General features: G+C 43.9%; 1 protein-coding gene across 1 annotated transcript; it reads left to right on the top strand.

Annotated features, from left to right (window-relative positions):
- On the top strand, positions 1-25,319 carry frmd6 (FERM domain containing 6). The gene is made up of 14 exons (XM_047611204.1): positions 1-407; positions 10,628-10,952; positions 11,360-11,450; positions 13,130-13,209; positions 13,941-14,017; positions 14,120-14,306; positions 15,924-16,079; positions 16,216-16,281; positions 16,976-17,044; positions 20,229-20,403; positions 20,759-21,067; positions 21,411-21,542; positions 21,716-21,807; positions 22,510-25,319. The coding sequence occupies exons 2-14, from the start codon at positions 10,854-10,856 to the stop codon at positions 22,846-22,848; spliced, it is 1,872 nt and encodes a 623-aa protein (XP_047467160.1). The 5' UTR covers positions 1-407; positions 10,628-10,853; the 3' UTR covers positions 22,849-25,319.
- Positions 25,320-26,981: the final 1,662 nt, after the last annotated feature.

The raw sequence follows: 26,981 nt of genomic DNA, 5'->3' as shown, positions 1-26,981 counted from the left end.
CGAATTCTCCTAGAGGAATGGGGGGGTTAAGCTTCTAACACCGCCCATATTCTCGACGTTAACCTCAATAAACTCACACTTGATGTTTCATTTACACATATTATGTAATATATTTGTTTGTATTGTGAGTATTTATGCCGGAGATGTTGATTAAACGAGGCAATAGATGTTCATCTTTACACCGTCTCCCCCGCTTCTACGCTTCCACGCACCGCACATGTATTCCTATGTGAGTGTGACTCCAGCGGGTTCAGAGTGTGGCTCTCCACTCAAAGGCGACTATTCTCCGAAACTTAACTGAAGTCTTTCCAAACTCTGGATTTCTTTCCCCCCCGCCTTTTGAAAAACGCACGGTGTGGATTAAAACGTTTCTAAAAAGGGAATAACTTGTTTTGCCGTCAAAAGAGGTGAGTTTTCCTTCGCTGCCTGGATGCTTTGAATGCCTCCATCCGTTTTTATTACTTGGGATTTTTTCCCTTTTTTTTTTTTTTTTTTAACGGTTACGACTTTTGCTAGCAAAGCTGTGGCGTCATTTTATTAGCAACGCAAACCCTTACGGTGTTTAATCTAGGAACCATTTCCCTTTATTTAGTATTTATCATTATTAAACGGGAGAATTATAGGTAGTTTTTTTAAAAGAAACAAAAAGTGGGAACAGATAAGTTGTGTCGATTCTTCCGCGGTGATGCTGCCAAAATACTTTAGTGGGAATGCCGCCCTGAAATACGATTATCCATAATTGTTCTTATTTTGTCGCTCATTATATGATATAAAGCAGAATTGTTATTTAATGTATGATTATCTATTCACCTGGTGTTTTAATATTTCCTTTATTTTCTCCTGCCAACCAAAAAAAAAAACAACCTGGTGCCTTCAGGGAAAAGCGGATATTTGCGTTTTAGGGTCCGTATCCAGTTTATTTCCACAGTAAAACACAAAATGGTTTTTGGAAACACTCATTGTCGTGTAATTACCACACACACACCGCTCTCACGGACAGAACTTGAATGGTGCAGGATGATGTGTACCCCGTTGCCAGTCGGTCCTAATTGGTTGCTGCGAATTCCCCTGCTTTTGTTTTCCTTGGAGCAAACTGCAAACTTGTTTCCTTAGCACTCAGGAATGCCACTAATTTCCCCCTCTGTTTAATATTACACCAGCAGGGGATCAATAGCGAGAATAAGTGGGAATCTGCGCGTATTTGTTTGCAAAGTTGAAGCCTATTTAAAGCCGTATGTTGACTTAAGTCAAACTACTTTTATCCTGAGAAGGTTGCAGTCTCTAGGGACAAAATGTTTTTTTGCTTAAGGATACTTCAGCTGAGAGAGTGTGCTTTGTCAATTAAACTTGTGTCCTGTGGTTTGTTGACTCACATGTCCAGTGCCAGCTCGAAATAAGGCTTTTAATGCAATGCAATATGCTTTATAACGCGGTGCACATATGTTGCACAATAGTCTTTATTGTATTTCAGTTTACAAATGAAATCAAGGCGTTTGGGCTTTTTCTTCCAACACCAGCTCAGTCAGTCAGGGGATCCCCCTGTTAACACTTGAAACCCGTCCAGTACATGTGGCAGGTTAATCAGCTACCTTGTGTGGCCCATTCCTTCAGCTACAAAACTTGGCAGTCGGCGTCCCAGCTCCGGCTCCAGCTGTAAGGGGAAACGGAAGAGAAACAAAGTTGTGTTTTTGAGATCGTGACACTGTCTTGGCTGAGCAAAAGTGAATGAAGGGGCTAGAAAGAGAGATGGTGCAGGTGCTGTCTGCACAGGAAGAGCGGCGCTGGAGCAGGGAACAAAAAGGAAATGCGCGAACAAAGATGACTGGCCTGCTGGGTGACTCATTCAGATGTGTCTGTGAAGGAATGTGTGACGGGGATGGTCCATAATTGCTCAGGGACTTTACTTAAACTTTACGTGAAGAATGGACAGATTTAGCTTTCTTTCTCTGAAACTTTTAACCTTCATTTTTTTACCATGAAACCATAGATGACACAGGACTTCAGTTAATGTTTTTTCTGAGTTTATCTGTGATTTCCTCTGTAATAAATCCAGCTTCAGAGGCTCAGCTGAATCCCTAGCCTCGGGGTTGGCTTCCTCTGATGCTAAGAATACAAAAATGGCTGAATGTAGTACGTGAGCTGAAGAAGAAAGTGTTGGACATACACATAGGAGATAACCTGTTATGCACATTTTACATAATCATCTCCTAGCCATGCAAATTTGCCACGGGAAACCTGATGCAATCTTTGAGGGGATTTTCATAGCGTCTCACGAGCTTGTTAATAAAAAATTTTCTTTTCTGAACATATCTTCTAATCTGCCTCTGACCTTGTTGCTTGAAGATAAGGTGAAAGAAAAAAACTGACAATGTGAGTGCGGAATAAGAATTCCTGAGCTCTATGAGGAAGGATGAGATTACTGTTATTGTCATAAAAATACTAGAAACTCTATCTCTCCTCGTCCTTTTACACGTCTTATCTCCATATTGTGTACAGTAGGAAGGGTGTGTACACAAGTTGGTGTAAGTTATACAGGTGCCCTGAGCTCTCCGTTGCTATCGGACGTATCTAGTCTGGGTTCAAGCCTTGTATCTGATAATAGCTAGGTTTTAAATAGCCTAATTTCCAGTGAGACCTTATTGTTTGCAGAATTAACCATGTGTTTGACTGGTTTTATGGCCCTACGAGTCTCAGGATGCAATGTCTTTACTGCAACTGCAGGGATGTTGCATGACTCCTCATATTTTTGTCCCTCCTACACCAAGAAGATGGAAGAAAAAATGGGTCAGTTCTCCCTGCATGTGTCTCCCTTTGTCCCTCTTCCTTGGATTGTGTTTTTTCCCTCTACTTGCTTGTCCTCCTTAGTAGGGCTTGAGTCTTTTTCAAGGAAGTGGCCCAGAGAGATTTAACTTGCTGGCGTCCCCTGAGGATATGATCTGCTTATTTCACAACCCTTCTCACTGCAGCTATTACTGTTTCCTGTAGGACAGTTTGTTGATTTCAGGAGGATGACTGGGAGCCAGGTCAAATCATTAAACACCAGATTAGGAATAGCTCGTAGAACTACGTTGAACATATAATATGTTGTGCTTTTGTTCTCGTCTGGTTGGTTGTCACAGGCTTCATATAAAGGCCTTAATTATCATTAGCTTGTCTTTCCATTGAGGTAGTTTTCATCCTCCATAACACTTAATAGCTAAAGCTGGCGCACACATCAAAGTAAATGCATTCACGCAGCTCTCTATTTGCTGCACTCTTTTCAAGATTTAGCCACTTACACGTGTTTCTTCTGTTTCATAAAACATAGCATCTACCTTCCGGCGTAGTAGAAAAAAAAAAGTATTTCCATAGAAAACAAAAGGGCCTCATTTCTGTCTTGTGACTCTCCTCAGGTGTGACCGAGCAAACAACAGGAGCAGTTACAAAAGCCTCACACAGGAAGCTCATCTGATCACCCGCACAAACGTTTTCAATGAGTCAAAACGGAAGAACTTCACTTGAAACAAAACAACAAGACTTCAGTTTTGGGCTGGTTATAATTGCAGCTTATTTCTTTTAACCCTCTCCTTTAAGACCACTTGCGCTATTTCGAGCATATGTAATGGTCGGGTTTACGTCTCTGCGGTGTGTTGCGCTGCGATTGCTAGTTTTGTGGGGTTTGCTCATGCAGAGTCCAAGCCTGAATGCTGGGTGGGGAGGGAAGGGAGCGACTGCTGACTCTGTTCTAACATGTCTGGCAATGCCGGCAGGTTGAGAAATGTATGTGTGTGTGTGTGTGTGTGTGTGTGTGTGTGTGTGTGTGTGTGTGTGTGCTCTCAGTCCTTGCTCCGAGCCACATGGATCCCAGATGCTATGATTGTTGAAGTAGTTTTTCCGTAAAGGTAGCTGGACTTAAGTTCTGCCATACAGAAATCTCACAGAATCTCTGTGGCTAGAACTCTCTGTTCTTACTGCAAAGGAAGATCCGCATACATATTTCACTTTTTATTACCTGATAAAGAATGTGACTTTGAATCAACTCACAGAAATAAAGAACACCACAACAAACCTAGTGCGGAGAATCCAGACATTTGTCTTAACATGTCAGTTGTTTGGACGCATTTTAAGTTAATACCTTTTTTATCTTGCTTTAAACCATGAAGCATCGACACAACTTTGTTTTGAGCACTGTGGACTCATGCCTAGGCCTTTTTTTTTTTTTTTTTAAGCTAATTGAAGACCTCTTAGCTGAACCACCAAGAGTATTTCCTTTGCGGTTAAGTGAACAAAAGATGTCTGAATCTGAAATATAAATCCGCTGCCAACAATGACAAGAAGTGACATTTCGTTTGACGGCATGTCTCTTTGCGCTGGTGCCATGAATCTGTAACTGTTGGCCAATAAACAGTTAAACCAAGGCAGCCTACAATCTGGAGTCTGGGGAATCCAGGGGCAATAGAGTATATAATATTTGAATATATATATATGTGTGTAATAATCCATTCTGATAGCAGGCTTGGAGAGCTAGGAGGACCCAGATGTAGATTTGACAGTATTCTCTATTCAAACATAGAGCTGCTTCCTTCCATACACGGGAAATATTTGGGATTGTACAAGAGGGTTGCCTAGGACAAAGAGTGAATCACTTTATATGTGAACAAGGCTTTAGTGTAGAGCGAATCTTGGACCTAGGATTTGAGGATTACTAAAATTAAAAACTTAATTGTTTTCCTTAAGAATCCACCTAGCTGGTAGTTCAAGTAATGCGTGCTATATACTGAAACTGCATTAACTGTGTGAGTAGTATTTTAGCCTTAAGCCTCCCTCCATCAGCTCCTGGACGTTTTCTTCTTTGTGAATTACATAACAGCACCACAGCGTCATGTAGGCCTGACCTTCTGCAGCCAGCGATCATGGCATTTGATCTAGGAGCACGGCCCAGTGTTTACTTCTCAAAAGGAGCGTGTAGATAGTAGATTAAAGTCACCACTGGATCTGTATCTTTTATGTTGATTGTTACTGTTGATAAATTGTCAAAACCTGCCTTCATTTGTCGAACTTTTAGTTTGTAGTTAGGGCTGTCAAAATGAATGCATTAATGCAGATTAATCCAACAACATGAGTTATCTGATTAAAAAATTGAACGCAATTAACCCATAACCCAAGTAGAGTTACCGTCGTGCATGTGCAAATGAGTCGCTGATCCGGTAGTGACAGGAAGCAGAACCAGCGGATAAAGACGGAAATTTGAGTCCAAAACACATAAAAATGACTTAAATTTAATTGGAATAATCAAAATTAAGTGCTGTCAAATTAATCCCATTAAAATGTTTAATCATATTAATTTGACAGCACTAGTTTTAATCTGAGCCAGACACTGTACGAGCCTAGTTGACATACATAGTATATTCTGGCAGTCAACACGCACACATCTCCTCAGTGATCTTGTGAACAGGCGATCATGGGAGTCAAGGTCTTAAACACCGCTTTCCCTTCTGCCTCAGATTAGACTTAACGATTTAAAATACACAGTATTTACCGAGGAGCGGCTCAGCATGTCTACTATTAATAGCAGCACCATCGCGGAGTTATTTGTTTACATCTCCGACCTGTTGTTTGTTTAAAAGAAACAAGAGTATAGTTTACCGAGGATAGGCCTTGCATGTTTCCAGTTCATGGCGACAGACTCTGTCCAACATCGTGACAAGCTGGCCGGATTCCAGGATGCATGTACAAGACCAGAAGTGGTGGTTTGGGTGGTCAAACATGTCGCCCGCTAATGTGCTTCTTCCTGTTTATTTTCTAACAATCAGCCCCTCAATTAGTGCATCGGCAGGTTAAACAGCAAAGGGAAAAGCGAGTCTCACTATGAAGGTTAATGCTTTGATCAATGTGATTTCTACTCGTCTGCTCAGCAGCATTTCTCATTAGCTGAATAAACTGAACCCTTGGCAGGAAAAGGGCTCGCCCAGATCCACTTATTGGCGCTATTTATTAAAGTTGTGCCCTTTGAAAGGAAACCCTTTAAATATTTCAGCAAGGGCAGTTTGTGTCAGCATCTGGAGCCCATGAAGCAAGCTTCCTTCCATATGGAGGGCTGGATAAAATTTTATTTTTTTATTTTTTGCTGTTTACACATAACCCATTGTAACGGCATTGTCCTGATATCAAGTGTTTTGTTTTTGTGGTATTTGTATTTCTGTTAAAAAGGAGTTCACGATTTCCTCCATTTCAAATGACTACAGGTGTTTGTTTAGAGGATTGCGGAGTATTTAAGTTACTATTTTAAGTTAATCTTAGCTTTTCTATTTGTTCTGGATAACCAAGGGCTATGAGTCAAAGGTGTGGTTTTCAGATGACTTTTGTCTGTAAAAGTCTGAAACCCAACCATCCAGCAACCAACTCTGTTGCTTAAAAATATTCTCCAAAAACAAAACAATGTGCTCGTTTTCTCTCTATCAGTCACTTTATGGATAGTTTCATCACTTTCTGACACATTTATGTGTCAAAAACGTCACATCAGTGCTGAAAACCGAGCTCTTTCAGCGTCCCCGTTTAGCCCGAGATGAGAGATTTTTCGGATGCTGTCAGAGGATTGCAGGCGCATGGAGACGGCGGTGCCGCTCGTTGTGTGCATCAGGAATCAAAGGCGGCCATTGTTGGAATGAGAAGCAGATGTTAGCGAGGAATTCTCCTGACTGCAGCAGTTTTTTCTTTTTTTTCTTGCCTAAGCTTTGAGCACGGCCTCGCTCCTGCTCTCTCTCTCTCCCTCTGTATTTGCTGTGCATATAGATATATATATATATCCACCCTCTTCTTTTTTTCTTTAGCTCTGACACATGCTGTACCTGAAGCTATAGTTAAACCAGCATTGTGACAACCTCCCTGCCTGGTCTGTTCTGCCTTCTCTAAGCAGGGTGGTGTTTTTTCTTCTGCAACAGTTGGACATAAAAACTCATCTTATGTCGGTGGAGGGGAAGAATGAGAAAGGTCCCTGTTTTTATATCCCAGTGTGGAGTTTGATGTCATGACTGATGTCTGATGTTTGCCACGTTGACAGAAGAAGGCTGGAGGAAGCATTTTTGTGCGGTTGTTGGTTTAGATGGACTTCAGCTTTGCATGACACTTTGCACAGTACCGAAAGGGGGTAATTTCATTACCCAGCACTCTCATCCTTCACTTCGCTGTGTAAGAGAATCCACCCTTTCATTTCACGGTGGACGTCCTCCCTACCCTGATGTCTCATGTGTAAACCAGACATGACACAATACACCTTTAAACTCATCAGTAATGACTACACACAGTTATGGCTGAATTACCACTGTCTCTAACATGAGCATCCAGTTTCTTCCAGCGTGTCTGTGGAAGCCGGGAATCATATTTCTGCTTGAAAAATGCAACACGATATGACTTCAAGACAGCCGGCAACAAGGGCCATTAACTTTCCCTCAGGGAGACGTGACACAACTTGATGTGTGAATGTTTCCACCTACTTTAGACAAATAAAGGCCTGGGATGGCGAAGCGTTCTTTGGGTCTGACATGGTAGCACGAACAACTTAAAGTCTTCTACGATGCTCACGAAGCTTTCATGAAGCTTCAGTTCCTCCTGCTTCTCATCAACACGTTTCGTGTCGGATGTAGCCAGCTCCGTGTTGGCCTGTAAAAGTCATTCATCTGGTGTAAAAGGAAAAGCTTTAAAAAACAGAGGTATGCTAGTAGTGTAATTTGGCCTAGGCTACAAGTTTCCGTTGCCGGTGGAGATTATTGTTTCTGCCTATTTTTTACACATTAAATTGTTGTTTAAATAACTTTTTAAAAGACGCACACGAGTGAAGATATTTTCACCTCCCCACGATTGTTTCTCTGTCACGAATTGATTTAAACCTTCTGTTTGGCTTCCCTTAATCTTTTCATGACAAACCGTCAACACATTTAATCTAAGGACTAATTAAAACATGATTATGGTATTGCAGCCTAACTGTAAATTAAAACCTACCATAAAAGTGTCAATGCGGCTTAAGTGTGAGCATGTTTACGCTCTTTATTGTCTCCTCGTCTTGTCGAACCAACCGTATTTTTTGCAGATATCGCATCTTTCCCGGTTTGCTTGCGTCGCCGCTCGCTCTCTGGAGAGGAACGCCGTGACGAAGTGGAGTGATCCAATTAGACGGGTCTCACTTCTAATTAACTCCTCTCTCAGGTAGTAGCACCTGAAATATGGTCACCGCCAGAGAGCAGGAACACACCCATTGTGCGTCTAATGCTCACGAGTCCCTATTTTTGTCTCCATGTACGTAAGTGATTGTGTGTGTGTGTGCGGTGTTGTAGTGAAGGTCAGCGGCAGCGCAGAGAGACGACCCAGTCATGGCTCATCAGCAGACTTTGCTGAATGGCCGGTTGCCTGCCACGCTGCACATCCAATGACCGGCTTTAATGGGAACTGATGCCGTGTGTCAACAGCGTGTTTATTTATGGACGCTTTTCCCACAATGCCCCTAGTCTCTGCAGAAACAAAGCAGTGCTATATGTGCTCAGCAGGCAAACCAAACGGGAAATTTGGTCCAACTTTGCAGCAGAAGTCAAATCATATGCTGTGTTTCCATTACCCCTAGAAATGGGCAAAACCTAAATATCGCAACAAAAAAAAATCGATATCCCTGATTTAGATATCGAGTTACATCATATACATAAGGAGAAACTCGCCAGGTCTCTATAATCACAAACAGGACTTGAAAATATTTGCACAAGAGGCAGAAGAGCAAGAAGAGAAACTTGCATCGCTTCTGGCTTCTTTGCACAAAACAAAGCAAAAAATTATGGATGAGAAAATGTTTTGGCTTTGGTGTTTTTTTTCTTTACTGGAGGTGAGATTTTAACCGTCGGTTTTTAATACCTGTCAACAGTAGTGAACGTTAGCCTTGAGGGCAAGAGTATTTACTTTTGCTAGACAACATCTAGACCATGATAGACTCATTCCTCCCTTTAGTTACTGTAAAAGTAGTGATGTAATAGGGAAATTGCTGGTGGGTGCTGATTGTTTTGTAGGTAGATTCAAGAGCAGATCTGAAACCTCAGCGTGATGACCTGATGGGGGTGAAATAAGCCCCAAACCTCTGCAGTTCTGTGTAAATAAAGCAGAAATGTCCTTTTCTTGACTTTTAAAAGAAGTTTAAAACATGAGAACTTAGGCAGTAGTGAAGTGTTGTTTCTGGTTTGCAGGTACAGGACTTAGAGATCTTTTGAGTTGAACCCCCCCCCCTGTTAGAGTTAGCCCTAAACTCCTCATCTTTTTAAATGCTTATTGTTTTTCCCTTCTGTAATGTGATTCTGCCCCGGTATCCGTCCTATCTGCTTTTAATGACAACGCGGCTTTGAGGTGAGTGACTTCCAGCAGGAAGAGGTGATAATCTCGATTGATTGTTCTTTAACATTCTTTTGTCTGGTCTGAGACTTTTCACGCCCTCCGAGGTCTCACACGTCCTCAGGGCTCAGATCAAGCTGTGAGCTACTCGCTGGTCACAGGGCAGCTGGCAGAGTCTTGTTTGTTTGTGGAAAACAAAGGAACACAGTGCTGTCAAAAAAAAATAGCAGTAAAAGAGTGAACCTATAAAGTTCCAGAAAATCTTCAGTTTGATTATAACGGGGAAGGTGTAAGCATTCATTTCAAACCTCTGCTAAAAATAGAATGAAACGTCTTGGGAATATTTTCAAAGCTTATATTTGCAGCTGGCAGTGAACATTTAGAGCAGTTTTCTCGTATGAACACCAGGAGGTTGTTTGTGTCCGATGCGAGCTTGCTACTAGAAATACTGAGTAGGACAAAAATCAAGAAGGAGTGTGTGTAAAAAGCACTCATTGTGTTTTCTTTATAGCATATAGGCTGGTTGCAATTTGGTCAGGCTGACTTTTCTTGTAGTTATCTGATGATTTTGGTGTCATACTCTTCTTCTTCAGCACCAGAAGGGTGATAGGAAATCATACCCACTCGCCTTTTTCACGCACGGTCTCAGTCTGACAGTCCGTTCAGTGGCCGGGCTGACCCGTCCAGACATTTCTGTTCTCGCATACAACTCCTCCGAGTGACGTCTCGATAAGCTCAGGGCTGCGGTACGTGCGTGACGACATCTGAAAGCATGTCAACAGAACTCAGCGAGTTGACAAAAGCGATGCCAGGAGGAAAATGTGGAGCCGTTTGGCTTCCAGAGCCGACAAAGCCGACCACGTCATCTAACTCCTTAGCAGCTGCTCCGTCGAGGGTGATGATGCATAGATAGTTTGCAGCGGTGTTCATTGACGTGAATTTTGACGCTTCTTAAGAAAGAACGTAATATAAATGATCTGATATGTCTTGGTTAAGGCTGTGAGTCATTAGGCCAGTGTTTCCGTCATGCCCGTTTTACGTTTCATCAGATTTCTCTCCAGACAGTCTGTTCACTCGTTCCTCTGAAGTCACTGACATTCCTCTGAAATGATATCACATCGACAAACTTTTTTTTGTCCTTTGATTCTCCTGTGCTGGACTCACTCAGTCCCTAAATGCAAATATATATCGGAGCAGCCTTGCTTCTCAAAGTGCCGATTCAAACTGTATATCACCACAGAACGCAACAACTTTTAACCTTTGTCCTCCTGATGTTTGTTTGCAGTGGCTGACTGCAGCTCAGGTCCTCATGCCCTGTCTCACGCGTGCTGCTTGGCCTGCCGAGCCCGAGGGAGCTGGTTTGTCTGTTCGGGGCTGCACCTGAAGAAGTTCTGCTGCGACTGGGTGTTGGTGGCGTAGGTGCTGGGCGGCGGTGGAGGAGGGTCGTCAGAGGGCCCGGAGCCCCCGATAGCAGGCGAAGGAGCCTGTCCCGTTGCAGCCTTACTCGAAAGATGAACAAACTGAACTTCCACAACAACAAAACCATGCAGGACCGCCGCTGTGTCTGTGTCTTTTTGCCCAATGATGACACCCTTAACGTTATTGTCAATGTGAGTAGACATATTAAACCTTTACAAATGTTTTTTTATTGATAGCACAGATAAAAAGACGCTACAATCATATTTATACAAGGAATCCAAAGCTATGTTAGCTTAGAATAACAGCTCTCCTGGCTCCTAATTCCAGCGCCTATTCAAACCTTTCCAAATTACTTCGTGCCCATTAAACAAAGTTAATGAGTTGTGCTGTTAGACAGGTTTTGTTACCTCTAGACTGACTGACTACGTTTGTGATAAGCCATGGTTTCATATTCATCAGTGGTGAGAATGTAATCACATTAACAAATCCAGTATTTATTTTTAATCTTTACTCTACAATCAATAGCTACAACCTCATTATGTTTGCTTTTGTGTTATTCATGTGAATGCTATAAAGGTTTGTGTTATTTCCTCCTCAGGTGAAGACTTTGTGCCAGGAACTGTTGGTCCAGGTGTGTGACCTCCTGAGACTGAAGGACTGCCACCTGTTTGGACTCAGCGTCATCCAGAGTAAGACTTCATTTAGCGGTTTCACACGTTGTTTTTTAATTTACCAACGTTCCATTTTCATTTAGTCACCCAACAGTAGCAGCACCTCATAAAAAAAAAAAAAAACATGTGAAACCATGCAGTTACATTTCCCAGACCAATAACCTGGCTGAGGAACAAGAACGAGCTCCTCTCACCTATCTGTGGTGACGGTCTCCAGGAAACAGGGCCTCCTCGTTATGACAGGCTTCCCATTGTGTGTCGGGGGCCGGGGTTGTTTTTTTTTTTTTACGGTGACGAGGCACGGCGAGGGTCGTACGTACGGGATGAGTCACCGTGTCTGCGGCGTGGCGGGGAGCAGACAGAGGGTGACAGTTGCAGGCAGCTGCAAAGGGAGAGTAAATTGCACGGACGGTGTTTTCAGACAGCTGGCCTCCAGATGAGCCAATGGCGGCCCAGCGGGGTCAGTTGAGCAGGAGCCAATGGGTCTGATTGTGGGACATTCCTGAAGTGCCTGTCTGAACAGCGTGAAATCCCCAAGGCAAACAGAGGCCACCCACTCCCTGTGTGTCACCCACTGTCCCCCTGACCACGTCGTCCTCCCTGTTCTTAGAAACACCAGAAAGGGTTTACCATGATGGAAAAGTAATATATATCCAGCATAAACACATTCACGTCACCATTTAGTGTACATAAAGCTGATTTAAATGACAAGAACTATAAATTAATGGCTCTTGACAGATGAGTTCACTTCTTCTTGCTTCTCAAATGTGTTTTTCATTTTAGATTTAATGTTACATACGTTTGTCCGTTGCAATCATCAGTCTTTGTCTGAAATATTTACATAATATGTCAGAAATTATGTTCCCCTCCATGTGAGTCGACAGCGTCGGCCACAGAAATTAAGTTTACGGGTCAGTTCAGCCGAATATCAAAAAACACAGTTTCCCCACTCACCCCTGGTTCCCTTCTTCTTCTACAATGTGCGACCGCAAAAATAGGTTTTGTGGATAAGCCCCAGAATGAGGGATGTTGTTTCTGGAAGCGAATGTTGCTATTGAGTGTTTCAGATGTAGTTTTTGGATTCCTTAAATGCCACAAGACAAACCCGAGTGGCCTCAGTTGTAATAAGATGGCGGCAGAAGTCTCAGCTGCAGGGATCTCAAATGGTCACCAGGAAAAACGGAAACTTTCTCGGGAAATGTGTTTGCATGTAACAATGCGGAATCAATGTGCTGCAGCCCTTGATCTAAGTACGAAGAGGGTTCAAAACAAAAAATTGAAGGTCATGTTTTCAAAGTTGACAGAACGTCAATGCTTAATTTCATCAGAGAGGCTCCGCTCATTCTCTCCGTTTTTTTTGCTTTTCTGCTGATACTTATTGTATGGAAAGTCAGAGTTGTCAGATTAGCAGGACGCAGCTCATGAAAGGCATCATTCCAGGAAGAGATTGAGAGTGAGGTGAGGAAATGTGAAGGAACACCAAAGGCTCATAGTACAAAGGGAAGTGCAGAGGCTGTCAGATGTGATCGCAGTGAGTCAGTCTTTGAAAAGGGTCTCATTCAGGGGGGATTTCTGTGTGCTCGTACACACACGGAGGCATCTATATATCCAGGGATACACACACACACACACACACCTACACATCGGTGACGCACAGAGTAGGTTCCCGAGCTAAACCTGTTCCTGTCCTCCTACAGATAATGAACACATCTATATGGAACTGGATCAGAAACTGTCCAAGTACTGCCCTAAAGAATGGAAAAGAGAAGCCAGCAAGGTAAGAAATGATGTACGGGATTATAAAGTGTGGCAGAGGACGGTTAAATCACAGCACTGGATTAAACAGATCCTCTGCCTGAGGATATAACCACACCAGGCGGAATTATTACGGCGCAATCTCTGTTTTGATCATGTAAACAGCAGGTCCACTTCTGCTCTAATGTTCAGTTTACGTTGAGGCTTTGTCAGAAAGGTGGTGACTCAACTGTATAATAAATTTTGGAGGGCGCAGTTTGTGTTGTTCTTAAACTCTATTGAATTTAACACAAAAGTGTTTTCTGTTATTTAGCCTATCCCAAAACGGGCTTGTCAAAATAATGGGAACATGCGTCAGTACAACAAAACATAATTCACTAGTACTACAAAGCGCAGCCTCCAGGACTCACTGGATTGGCACATGCGCTGTGTCTCCTTGGGCAAGGAAGTGAATCCTAATTTTTCCAGCGAGCACCTTTTCATGGCAGCTTTATTGTCCTTGGTAAATATGTGAACGAGCTTTGAGTAAGGTAGAAAACGAGGAAACAGTCTTCTCATGTCGTTCTAAGAAATAGTAAAACATACATATTTAAGTGGAGTTCAAAGGATTTGTTTTTTCTGCTTTGTTTACATATGTCACTAATTCAAAGAGACCTTGAAATGAATCACAAATTAAAATGCTAAATTTGTTTGTATTGCTGATGTTTATCTACTAATCTGATGTACATCTATTTCCACTTTTGTGTTTTCCAGGGCATCGACCAGTTTGGACCTCCAATGATCATCCACTTCAGAGCTCAGTATTATGTCGAGAATGGGAGATTGATCAGGTCAGTGAAGCCCCCTGTTGAGTCAAACTCACTCACAGCTCCAGTTATTCCTTTTTAAAGTTGGTTCAACCTGCTCTCTGTCCTGTCTGTCCCGCTCTGCAGTGACCGGGCGGCCAGGTACTACTACTACTGGCACCTGAGGAAACAGGTGCTGCTCTCTCAGTGCATCCAGAGGGAAGAGGCCTACTTCCTCCTGGCGGCCTTCGCCCTGCAGGCCGACCTCGGCAACTTCAAACGCAACAAGCACTTTGGGAAGTACTTTGAACCCGAGGCCTACTTCCCCCCGTGGGTGAGTGTGTCTAAGGGGCCGTCACGGTGCATCCTGTACGGGTTTTACCCACCCCTCATGCTTTGTCCATATCGTCAACACAACCGTGAAAGATAGCAGCGCTAACACTTCGCAGGTGTGTGCAGCTGGGATCAAAACGAAGCCTGAGGTTGGAGATGGGTGTGGCCCCGGTGTGATCTCATCCCTGCATAATTGCTTCAAGAACACATAAATATTTGCTGTAGCTTTTGTTTGCATTTTGCGGTTTTCGCATGTATGGTCTGCTTTAAATATTTGGACAGTCACAATGTGTGTGTGTGACGTGATGTTTTTATGCCGTAGCATCTGTTCGTACAGTACATTAGTGTCATTATCGATCCATGTTTTGTCAATATGGAGTCACACTACAGATGCCCAAAGTTTGCGACACAATATTCATCAATATTTGTTGATGCAAATGAATCAGCAGCTTATTCTGTCTGTGGAGAAGCTTTTAATGATTAAAATAGAACCATGGTTGCCTAGGTAACCCTCTTGTATACTCTTTGGCACCACAAATGTTTAACTCAAGCCAAAGTCTTGGACGACGTATCCTTGTGGGCAACATTTAATTTGGGGGATTTTATGCTACGTGAAAAGTTAGTTCAATTGCGTAGACGTCCACTTCTACGTTTCTCCTCTCGCCGAATTGAATTTGCATCGAATTGAATTTCATTTCGCCGCGTATGGACCTTTAACGAAGGTGGACATGCAGATCACATCGACTCAGGATGCCAACAAGGAGGAACTTTATCCTCTGATGGAGATAAACAGTAATTTAATTCCGGTGGAAAAGCTACAGCACACACTGTTTGCCTTAAAGATAACATTTAAAGCGAGTAAAAGAGTAACCACATTAACTTAATCATAACCCGTAAGAATTCTTCTGTGCTGTGAGTCACAGTGAATAAAGTGCTGTATCAGTGAGCGGAGAAGCTGAAGGTACAGTGAAGGTTGCGTTGAAGCGTGTTTCGGGCAGAGCTCAGTGTCCTGGCCTCCAGTGTGTCATTAATCACGATGACCAAACGCTTAGCGACAGCTCCACATCTGAGCATGAGGGATAATGAGAACTGGGGCACCAAGTTTATTTTTGTCGCTGGAAGTGGAACACACACACTCTGTTTTATTTTCTTTCTCTCTTTTTTAACTATCTGGACGACATGGCTGTTCTGACATGGCTGCCCTCCCTCCCTCTGACAGCCACACCCGTCTGATTGCCCTGCGCTTCCTGCGATTAGCCTCCTGCGTCTTTATCACCACTCGGAAACAGCAGTTACAGGAAATTGTTGGAAGATGAAACCGTGTGCGCTGCCGTACAGTAAATCTTCTGTGGATTTGGGTGCTTAGAAAGATTTACTTACTCACGGGTTTTCTCGAGAGAAACCACTTTCGCCGAGCTTAGCGCGGGTGTGTGTGTTTCCGGGTGCTGCCTCTGGCTTTCGTTCAGCTTCTTCAGGTTGACATCTGTTTGCCCCGCGGCGGCCGGCCTCATTAGGCCTCGTTGGCAACCTGCGCAGCCAGTCTACTATAATGAGTCTGTACAACTTCAGTGCCGCCAAGCCTAATGTTCTCTCTCCCTCTCTGTGTTTTCCTGCTCAGGTGATAGCCAAGCGTGGCCGCGAATACATCCTGAGGCACATCCCCAACATGCACAAAGACCAGTTTGCTCTCACGGCCTCGGAGGCGCACCTCAAGTACATCAAGGAGTGCGCCCAGCTCGACGACGTCACGGTCCACTACTACAGGCTCTACAAGGTGACGCGGCACAGATGGCTCTGTTGTTGTTTTACGTCTAAGGAGACGGACGCGATACCGGTGCTGTGTTTCGCTTATTGGATTTCGAGCTCGATTTTCTTCTTTGTTCACGTGTGAATTCGTCTTTTTTAAACAGGACAAAAAAGAAGTGGAAGCCTCTCTAACGCTGGGGCTGACCTTACGTGGCATACAGATATTTCAGGTACAGTTTTTAACTTAACAGTTTTTCCTCTTACCACAGTGACACCGATCAGCCACAACATTAAAACCACCAACAGGACAATGTTAGTAACATTGACCATTCATAGTTGTGCTGGGAAACGTTTGAGACCTGTTATCAGTGTGGATGTTACTTAGAGATGTATCGCCCTCCCAGACTAGACCAGGTACCCCCACCCCAGAGCAATGACACTCCTTGATTGCAGCAGCCATCCCCAGCAGGATGCAGGAACTGGATTGGACAGAACAATTAAAATAAAACATGAAATACAAGGTGTTGTCCTGGCCTTAAAATTCACTAGATCCCAAACTGATCCAAGTGTCTGTGGAATGATCCACAGAGGGCCCTCCCCTAAACGCATAGGACCCAGACCCCCCCCCCCCCCCCCCACTAAGAGAAGGCCCATGTCCATTCTCTGATGAGTCACCACTATTGTAGAGGCACAAGGGAGACCTACACAGTATTATTAATGTTATGTCTGATCGATGTGTAAACACCAAACATCGCTTCCCTCTTGGCTCTTGATCCAGGAAGCTGATTCTTCCATGCTGTCAGATTTCATACTCGTAATGATGCAGGATAAAAATATCTGTTAATCGTGATGTAGAGTCTTCGCTGTGTGTTTGCTGTCGTTTTAATGATTTTTTAAAAGCATCCACGTTCTCCTGTGTTGCAGAACGTCGGCTCCGTGAGGCAACTGTTGTACGACTTCCCCTGGACCAATGTGGGAAAACTGGTATTTGTGGTGAGTCATTTTTTCACATATACTGCAGATGTTTTTATGAAGTTATTTAGTTTTTTTTTTATGATTCATTCCAACGACAGCATCCTCTGGTCTGTGACGAGGTTTGTGACAGCCTCCTCTTCAGAGTTGTCTAAATTTTTATGCAAGGCTTTTCTTTTCTTTTTTTATTTCCGCATGTCTGTTTTATCTTAACCCTCCAAGTCTTCTGGAACTAATCAGGGATTTAGAAAGACTCAGTTACGTACCTTATTCTACGTACAGGCAGTATTTTCATCGTAATCAGCAGCAGGATTTACTTTCTCAGGATTTACATGTGTTATGATTCATTCGTTTCGTCCGTTATCCCCGGTGTCCCGGTGCCGTTTAAAGCAAATCCCTCTCATCTCCGAGCGCAGCAGTCGCTTCATTTTATTCCGTAGGGTTTTTTGTTATCGTAGAAGGCGGAAGAAGCTCACCGTATATCTGTTTCACCCCTGGCGTCTCCACGACTCCCCTCCGCTGCGCCGTTAATCACGATCCAGGGAGGTCGTTATTACTTACCAACCTCCTCGCGACTATAAATTTAACTACTTCTTTATTTTTGTGCGGTGGCTTTAAAGGCCTCGGAGAAACTTTGTGTGTTGTTCCAGAAGGTTTTGTCTAATTTCGAAGCAAACAAACCGTCGCATCTGCCGCGCACCCCACGGTACGGGACATCCTGTTTTCCTCATTCCTGTTTTTTTTTTTTTCGTGAGAGTGAACCAGCGGTGCCGTGGCTGCGGTTTCGCTGTGGATCCGTTGGGCCTCTCGTGGCCCCGTCCCACCCTTCTCCTGAATAACAGGCTTTCTCCTCCACCCCACCCACGAGTCACGTCATCCAACACCGCTGCTGCCACCACCACCACCACCACCACCACCGCCGCCAGAGAGCAGAGCTCGCAGAGGGACGCGTGGGTCAATAAACACCAGATGTTGTGATGGCTTCAGGGGGAATTTTTTCATCCAAGCTTTTGGCCTTTGGAATGTCTTGAGCTCATCGATAGTTCTGAGGATTAAAGGAAGGAGAGATGTGTTTTTCCATTGTTTCTAAGGCAATGAGTTGTGTTTTGGGCGGTGCGAGCGGTTCTTCCGCCGCCCCTGAAAGCTTGAAATGAAGTCATCATCCCCTCGCGCTGTGGTGTTGGATGTTCCGCTAACGCCTGGCGCTCGCCGGTCCTCTGGTCAGCGCTGGCCGTTCTGAGGAAAGGTTGCGTAACAGTCCCTCGGTGGCGATGGGATTTTTTCGCCGTGTGTGGCCCGTCGGGGGAGGTCTCGATGTAATGGGAAAGAAAGTTGTCCAGCGACTTCAGACGCGCTGATCGTGTGCGGCTCGTGAAAAGCGAAACCTTTCTGAAAACCTTTTAATAACCTGCCACTCGACACCGGTCTGTTGCTGCTGTCGGGATTTGGTCTTGAGTAGAGTTTCCACCAACAGGAAACATGATTCGGTTTGTCTGGTTTCAGTTTTTGGATTGTCTTTTTAACACTGCAAGTGACAAAATGTACAACCGGGTCACTGAAGTGCTTGGTGCAGCCATCGACAGGCTTGTTTGGAACAGACATGTTAAAACAAACTCATTATGAATCACTGACTCGTCAGCGCATCAGTCCATGTTTGGTGTCTCGTGCTTTCATGTTGCATGTCTCATTCATCACGTAGCAACATGTGCTGGATGTCAGCTCGTCACAGCAATACATCCGGCTGCCATTGAAAATAGCTTGTTGCTCTGTTGCAACGTACACTATCAAAACCGCTTTCCTGACCCAACTGATAATAACCCATGCGGCACAGTTTAGCATGACGCAGCTTTTTCCAAATCACTTCTGCTCTTCGTCACTGGTTCCTTAAGTCAAACAGCCAATGAGAAGATTAGTTTTCCACCGACTTCCAAAACCTGAATTATCTGAAAATGCGAGGACAGGGGTCTGAGTAGTGCCAGGCAAAAACCAGAGCGACAGACTCTTATTAACGGTCTGAGTGTATATAACGGTGGTTATGTTGATCTAATAACGAAAGGCTGAATTTTTTTTTTTTTTGTGACATAAGGAAATTGTGAAAAGACCACAAAACGCTCCATCAACATGTTCTTGAATCCATTTATCTTTTTTTTTTTAAACATCAGACTTGAAAACTTAAAGCTGTTCAAGGACAAGGGACAGTAGAAGCTAAATAGGGAGGACGCTGTCCTAGAACATGTGTTGTACCACACACAAAGTTAAAACTGAGCCATTTCCCAGTGAGTGTCCTGATTTGACATTTACGCCGTGTTAAGCTAAGACATGTAGCATGTAAACAAAAAAAAAAATAAGTCTATGGTCAAAATGCATGAGCTAGCGTGGGGAGTTAACACAGCTGCAGTTTGCTCAGTTTGCCTCGTTCACACCTGGCTGCTGCCCAGCACCACTTCAGTGTTTTTAGCGGTGGCTTCTTGGAGCTGCTGAGGGGCAGTTTGAGGTTAAAGATAAATACTCAACTTGAGGGATGGAGGAGAGTTTCTCCTGCAGCCTCCCACCCAGAGTTTTTTCTGCCAGCGCAGGGATTTGAACAGGAAACCGACACAGAAAATAATCTGTAATAGGAAAACTACTTGGGTTTTATGACCTTATTACCCTTCAGCACGAAGCTTAATATCTCTAATGTGTCTTCCTCCGTATGAAAAGGCTTCAAACACAAGTCGGAGACGTGCAGCACTTTACGTTCACCGTAGTTTTAAACCCACCGTGGCCCCTGAAAGTCCAAACCCATGCAAAAAAAAAAAAAATGTTTATAGGTCTGTATTGAAAACAGCCCGACTGACACCGAAGACAGCTGTTATTGGGTCCAACCTCTGCCAAAAAGGCCACGGGAGAAAGCACAAACCCACCATTTTAGTTTTTCCAACCAGCGAGCCAACATGTCCTCTCCCTGGAAACTCATCAGAAATGCATCGGTTTCAGCATCAGCACGAGGAAATGAGGAACAGATACACGAGCGACTCTTGCTTTCGCGTTTGCCTTCAGAACAGTTTTCAAAAAATCAGAGTTTGCTTCCCCCTCTGGTGTTTGCCTCCAGACCTTCCTGTCGCTTAATCATAATCCGCATTCCAGTTTCATATTCTTGTTTTATTAACGGCTATAAATCACTGCCTGCTGTAATCAACGTTCCTTCCTCCTTCCACGCTCTCAGGGGAAGAAGTTTGAGATCCTTCCCGACGGCCTGCCCTCCGCCCGGAAGCTCATCTACTACACGGGTTGCCCCGTGCGCTCTCGCCACCTCCTGCAGCTGCTCAGCAACAGCCACCGGCTCTACATGAACCTGCAGCCTGTTCTCAAACAGGTCCGCCGACTCGAGGAGAACGAAGGTACGGCGGAGGAATTTCAGATGTCGGGGGCCGTCGGCGGAGGAAAAAAATCGCTCTGTGAAGCTAAGATGAGATAAAATAGTACTTTATTCAAATGTTAGAGCAGCACAACAGTGACCAGAAAGAAATTAAAGAAATTAAATAGAACATTAAACAGGCAATAAGCAACAAAAAGTATCGTACAAAGGTACAGTACACAACGTGAGCAGTTGTGGAGCTAAGCTAAGCTAAGCTAAGCTAAGCAAATATTTCTGTAAATGTTGAACTCGTTCCTTAAAAGTTATAACTTGAAGAAGATGTTTCAGATTTTGGCACACATGTGTTGAACCTTGGGATTTGTGTCTCTTGCCCTCAGAGAAGAAGCAGTACCGCGAGTCGTACATCAGCGACGCTCTGGAGCTGGACATGGATCACCTGGACAAGCGTTCCCGCGCCAGCGGCAGCAGCGCGGGCAGCATGTCGCACCACAAACGGCTGTCGCGCCACTCCACGACCAGCCACGGCAGCTCGCACACCTCCGGCATCGAGACGGACAGCTTCCGGGCGCCGGGTCAGGCCCCACACCGGCCTCTGCGGACCTGCAGCTCGTCCACGACCAGCCACGGGAGTTCGCACACCTCCGGCATCGAGAGCAGCGGCAAGGAGCGCATCCTAGACGACGACGGTGAGAGGAGACTTTTCATGCCGAGCTCGTGTTTTACATCGAAAACAATCATCAAGTGGTTTTATAAGAGATGATCAACTCCATGCATGGACAAGAAAGACGTGTGTGTACAAAATAAATCCGCCTAATCAGAGTCGGCAGCATCAACCGCAACATCTAATCAAAGAAAGACGCCGTCTTCGGATCAAAGCGAACAAACTGACGGCTTGCCAAGGGATTTCTGGGATTTGTAGTTCAAAAGTAGCGGAGCTCGTGCTGCAGCGCTGTGGAGTTAATGATAAGACAAGCGGCTATAAATCTGAGACATGTCTCAAGTTGTAATAGTCGCCATTTGTTCCTGCAGAGATCGAGATGCTGGTGGACGACCCCAAAGACTACGAGGAGCTCCACGAGATGGCTCTGGACCAGGAGCTGTGCATCCACATCACAGAGGACATGCTGACCATGTCTCCCGATCAGACCAACGGATACTCGGGTACCGTTTCTCACTAAGAGCAAAACCCTGCAGTGTCTGTAGAAGCTCTTTATCTGTAGTTTTTGTTTTTTTTTAAACGGGAGCCACCTGGTCAGTTCGCTCTGAGCCGGGGGGGAGGCTGAGGCCCGACTGACTCTAAAACATTTCCCCGTGTTCTTGTTTTTTTTTTCAAGGACTGATAGTGAAGGACGTCAGCTCGTCCACGTCCAGCTCCTCCGAGACCGTCGTCAAGATGAGAGGACAAAGCATCGAGTCCCTGCCACAGGTAATTCAGGTTAAATCATGGTGTCACTGCACTACTTAGATACTCTCAGTATTCAATTAGAACAAATACTTTTGTAGCAAAGTATTTGTTCCAGTTTAAAATTTGGTTCATTATGTGCTAATGTTTCACAGTTGTGAAGTATTAAAAGTTGGTCATTCATCTTGGGGGAAATCGTACACTTAAAAAGTATTAAAAAGTCTTATCATGACTTTATGAGGTCGTAAAATTTCAAGCTATTCTTGAGGTAAATTTTGAGTTTGAGTCTAAAAACATTAGAGTAGTTAGATAGTAACATAAAAAGACTACTATGAGATATAGCATATGTAAATTTGTGAAGCAGAAACGACGTGCAACTTTTTGCATGTGTTATACAAGTGTTCAAATGAGTTCACACTTTGCCTGCGATTTATTCTCCCGGCCCATTTGAATTTTCTGTCGCATGATAGTGGCTGATAAATGTTACGTTAAAGGTGTCACTGACGGCTACAATTCAAAGTGGCACTGAGGTATTAAAAAATATTGAGAAGGCTTTGAAAAAGTCTTAAAAACACAAGACAAGACACGAGAAAAACTAGGTCGTTCCGCTGTTTTCCTTTGAAAATACGTCTTGTATTTGTGACTAAATGACATTAGTTTACTTTAAAGTTAGTCCTGCACATCGTCCTGTTTGATCTCATTTGATTTGTTGCCTTCCTCTCCCAGACATCTGCGTGCAGGAAGCCCCAGTCCTCGACCGACCGCCACAGCCAATCACTGGACGACGTCCGGCTCTACCAGAAGGACTGCCTGCAGTGGGCGGAGCTCTGCCAGGACACCGCCCACAGCTACACGTTCGGCTGCGCTCAGGAGCTGAGCGACGGCGGCGGCGGCAGCGTCGGCGGCGGCTGTGGCAACGGCGGAGGCGTCGGCGGCGGCTACCAGGGCCTGGCCGACCAGCGCGCCGGCATGCTCGGAGAGCAGCACCCGTTTCCCATCAAGAGAACCAACAAGTACTTCTCCCTGGACCTGACCAACGACGAGGTCCCCGAGTTCGTGGTGTGACGGAGGCAGAAACGAAGGCGAGCTCAGGGTGGAACCGGCTTCGCTCCTCCGTGTCAGATGTGGGGACGTTTCAGGCCTCGGGGGGGAACGAGGGCGAGACGGGAGAGTTTCAGAGGTGGTTTCAGCGAGTGAACTGGCAACAAGGACCGCAGGCTGACCCCTCATGTGCCACTACAGACATAAATAACCGAGCTGACACGGAGGATTCTGGCTGCGATTTTTAAGAAGGAACACTGGGCTCAAGAGAAGCTGTGTCTTTAAAATATAAACTGCTCTCCTGTGTCAAAATAAACAAAAAGGGATCTTTTCATCGTTGAATAAACTCCTCCAAACTGGTTTAAAGGTCGGCCATAGATACTAACTTTACAGAAAAAAAAAAAAAGAGTGACGATAAGACGGAGGCTCGCATGCACAGACACGACGAGCAACGTGTCGTACGAGATCTTCTGGAGGACACAAAGGACGGACTGAGCTACAAACCAAAGAAAAGAGGTGGAAATAAAGTGTTTTCTACGTCCGCATCGCTCCCGCTGCGTGACAGAACATTTCAGAGTCACGCCGCGAGGGAGGGATGGACCCGTAATCCTCTGCAAGAGAGCGGCTTCGTTTTACCTCAACAGGAAGTGCAGAGTGCCAACACCTTCTCTCTCTGGACTCGTAGTCACGTGAACACACACCCAACGTGCCTTCATCACACTATGCAGGTGTCGCCTTGACAATCACACACCTTGTTCAACTTTAAAGAGCCATCAGAATTCAATTCTCTGCTTTATATATATTTTTTTTTTTTTTTTTTTGTCCAACACATTGTCTCCAGCAGGTCACGCTAGTTTTTCAGCATTCAAACATCAAAAAGATCCGGATTTCACGCCCGCTTTGTGTTCTGTTAAAATCCGGCCCGAGCTCCGCGGCAGGAATGAGGCCGAGTGAGTCCCTGCGTGTTCAGACTCGACGCTGGAGTTCGTGGCCACAAAAGTTTCTCTGTAATCTCGACTCAAAATGGAGCCCGGTTTGGTCGCCGGCCAGAACGAAAAAACGCACACATGTCGACGCGCACACGTCCCACGTCTTCCTTCCACTCGTCATCTGCTATTTTAAACTGGAAATCGTTTTTGTTTGTTTGTTTTTAATTCCACCCACTGTCGTTGCGTTGAACTGTTATTCAGTATTACGAGCAAATGTAGGTGACAGTATTAAGGACCTGAGGCTCGAACAAGACAGACTGGTTTTTATCGTTTTAATTTCACAGTAAGATTGAGGAGAATCAGGAGGTAGTTGAGAGGACGTAACAGGAGCTGTTACTGAGTCACTATAACAACACTACGAGAGGTGGGAACGAGGACAGGACGAGCAAAGTGTTTGATTTGCCTTCTCATTGTGTGACTTGTTTGTTTTTAAACCATTTTTAACACTAAGACTGAGGTGAAAAAACCACAGAAATGCATTTTCATTTACATTTTTAAAAACATTCAAGTAGGTCAAATCACCTTTAAACATTTTATTTTATTTAAAAAAAAAAAAAAAGAAAAAGAGAGAGACTGAATTCTGCTGTTTTATTATAATTAAGGGTCATTTTGTGTAATTTATTCAGTGTTTTTTTGCCAAGACGATAAAACCACTTGGACATAAACAGCCGCAGCTCAACTTAGCATAAAGGCAGGCAACAGTTAGCGTAGCTCCTCTAAAAGCTAACCCAGCGAACGTCTTATTTTTATTGTCTTTGGTAAATTAACGTGTGAATCCATCAGCTTTGGACGTCCTCGCCGATGGAATTTGCCTGTTTCCAATCTTCATGCTAAGCTAACAAACTCCTAAATCCTGGCAATCAATCAGTTTTTAAAAGATACAAAAACTGAGTTGGTAAATGCGGTTAAGCTCCAGCTACTCTTGAGCCGCGCTGTATGACGTTGTTTTTTAATCCGCAAAGCTGTTAGCAGCCCTTTATTTTTCCAGTCGTCCCAGGTCGGAGTCAAGTATTCCCATGTCTTCTCAGCTGCATTTTCAGTGTAATGCGTAACAAACACACGGATTTGACACTTCTTCTGTGTAACTAAGAGCAACTTCTATGTGTCTTATCAACTTATAATTACTCGTTAAAGTCATGATTTGATGGTCGACGGTTTTTCTTGTGTTAAAAACAGCATGTGTTAAGGTACATAGCCATACAAGTCATAACCCGTGTCCTTAAAAGTGTTCATGATTTGTTCCTAAACTTACTTTTTCTGGCTATAAAACATATATGGTCGTACTTACACTTCGTAAGAGTCTGTATGTCTGTGTGTCTTTAATCCTTTCTGTGAAAGGATCTCCCTGCGGGAAGAAATGATTTTTTTTTTTTTTTTTTGTCAACTTGTTGTTAAAAAAACGGAAAAAAAAGAAAGAAAAAAGATTTGTTATAATGAAGTCTGGTTTGTGCCTTCTTGGTACTAATGCCGTCAATACCCCAATAAATAATAGGTACATTTATCTAACGAGCGTCTGCTGTTGTCTGGTCATTTCAGAGTGCTGCTAATTATTATATTAATATTAATAAACTCCCATAAAACTACCATTAAACCACATCAAAACATTCTCATTGTGACGCGCCTGGTGTTTTTTCTTTAGGTGATGCTGCCCTCTGCTGCAGCACAGTCACTGTCACGTATATATCACTTTGTCCTGAAGGTGGCAGTGTTGTCTGATACATGAGACAGCCCGTCCTCTCCTCTGTCCACCTGTCGACTGAGGATTTAATGCAAATTCGTTCAGATCAAACACAAAAATTACTCTTGTGTGTGAAAAAGCTGAAGAAATATACTGTAAATATATATAGTTTTTTATTTGGAGAAGAATGAGTGGGTTAAAATGGGAGTGGAACAATGTAAATACATGTAAATACAGTTCATTAAGTACACTAGTATTACTATTCTAACACAGTCATGCACTAATTCTTATCTTCAGAAGAAATTATAGCATTCAGCATTTGTTTAGAATAACAGAGCTGCTGATTCGGTCGTTCCTTTTCTTTAATGTTTAACCCTTTAACGTTCAGCTGTGTCTTATGAGGGACAGCAGTAGATGTTTGATCAGAGCTCTGTAAACAACGGCCACGTAGTTAAATCACCTCCTTTCTGATGCCGTTCTAACATAAACTGAACATTACAACAGTCATAAATGTGGATTTAGTGCAGGACTGTTGCATTAGAATGCATTAATTTCCATTGGGCGTCCCTAATGTTTTGGCAAATGGGTATATAAAGCGAAGCTAGTAAAACCGCCGTGGCCAGCTGACCTCGGTTCCCTCTCGTCCTCATCTGTTCCCTCATAAATCCGGTGCGACGCAGCATTATTGACCCCGGTGTGGTGAGTGATAGATGTGTTCCTGTTTTCCTCCATTTCCTCGAGTCCCAGCTGTTATTATTGTCCCCCGACTTGGCAATCCCCAAGGGTCCGGTGTGACGCTAATTTGATTTTGATCTTAAAAGTTTTTGGTGTGGCTTATAAAAACATTCTTATCCGCACTTAAGACGAGTTAATTATCCCGGATGCGTCCGAGAAATTTGGCAGCGATTGAGATTGTTTTTGCTCGTTTTAGCCAGAAAAGTGCAGTGTATGCACAACAAAAATAAATAACAAACTAGTACAAGTTGCTGAGATAGTAAATTTGCTCAAATGCTCTGATAATGAAACAGTTAATTTAAAACATTTCATAGTTCATAGTGTTTTTATTGTGTATTCTGGGTTTTTACTGTGGCACAATGAAAACTGCTTTATAAATAAAATGTATTATTATTATTTTTATTATTAATTTGCAGGTGATTATGAAAACATAACCATGAACACTATATTCCAGTGTCTGCAAATAGATCCGTCCTCTTAAATGCTGCACCCTGGTTTCTGTAACTGTCCTCTTCAAAAATATTCAACCACTGGGCAGAAAAACAACAACAACAACAACAACAACAAAAAAACAAACAGCACACGACGTACAGTTTAGGAGAAACACATGGATGCTTTCCCCGGGACGAGCTCCGCCTCTTTCCCTTTTTTTTTCTCCCCCCTTCAAGCTCCACAGCTGTACAGGAAATCAGTCATCCACCATCCACTGCTGTCGCCATGGCAACACAGAGGGGGAAATCCATTCTCCGTCCACT

Source organism: Mugil cephalus, chromosome 17 (genome assembly GCF_022458985.1).
Source record: "Mugil cephalus isolate CIBA_MC_2020 chromosome 17, CIBA_Mcephalus_1.1, whole genome shotgun sequence".
NCBI lineage: Eukaryota > Metazoa > Chordata > Actinopteri > Mugiliformes > Mugilidae > Mugil > Mugil cephalus.
The sequence above is the reverse complement of the archived record's forward strand: the minus strand, read 5'-3'. Positions and strand labels throughout refer to the sequence as shown.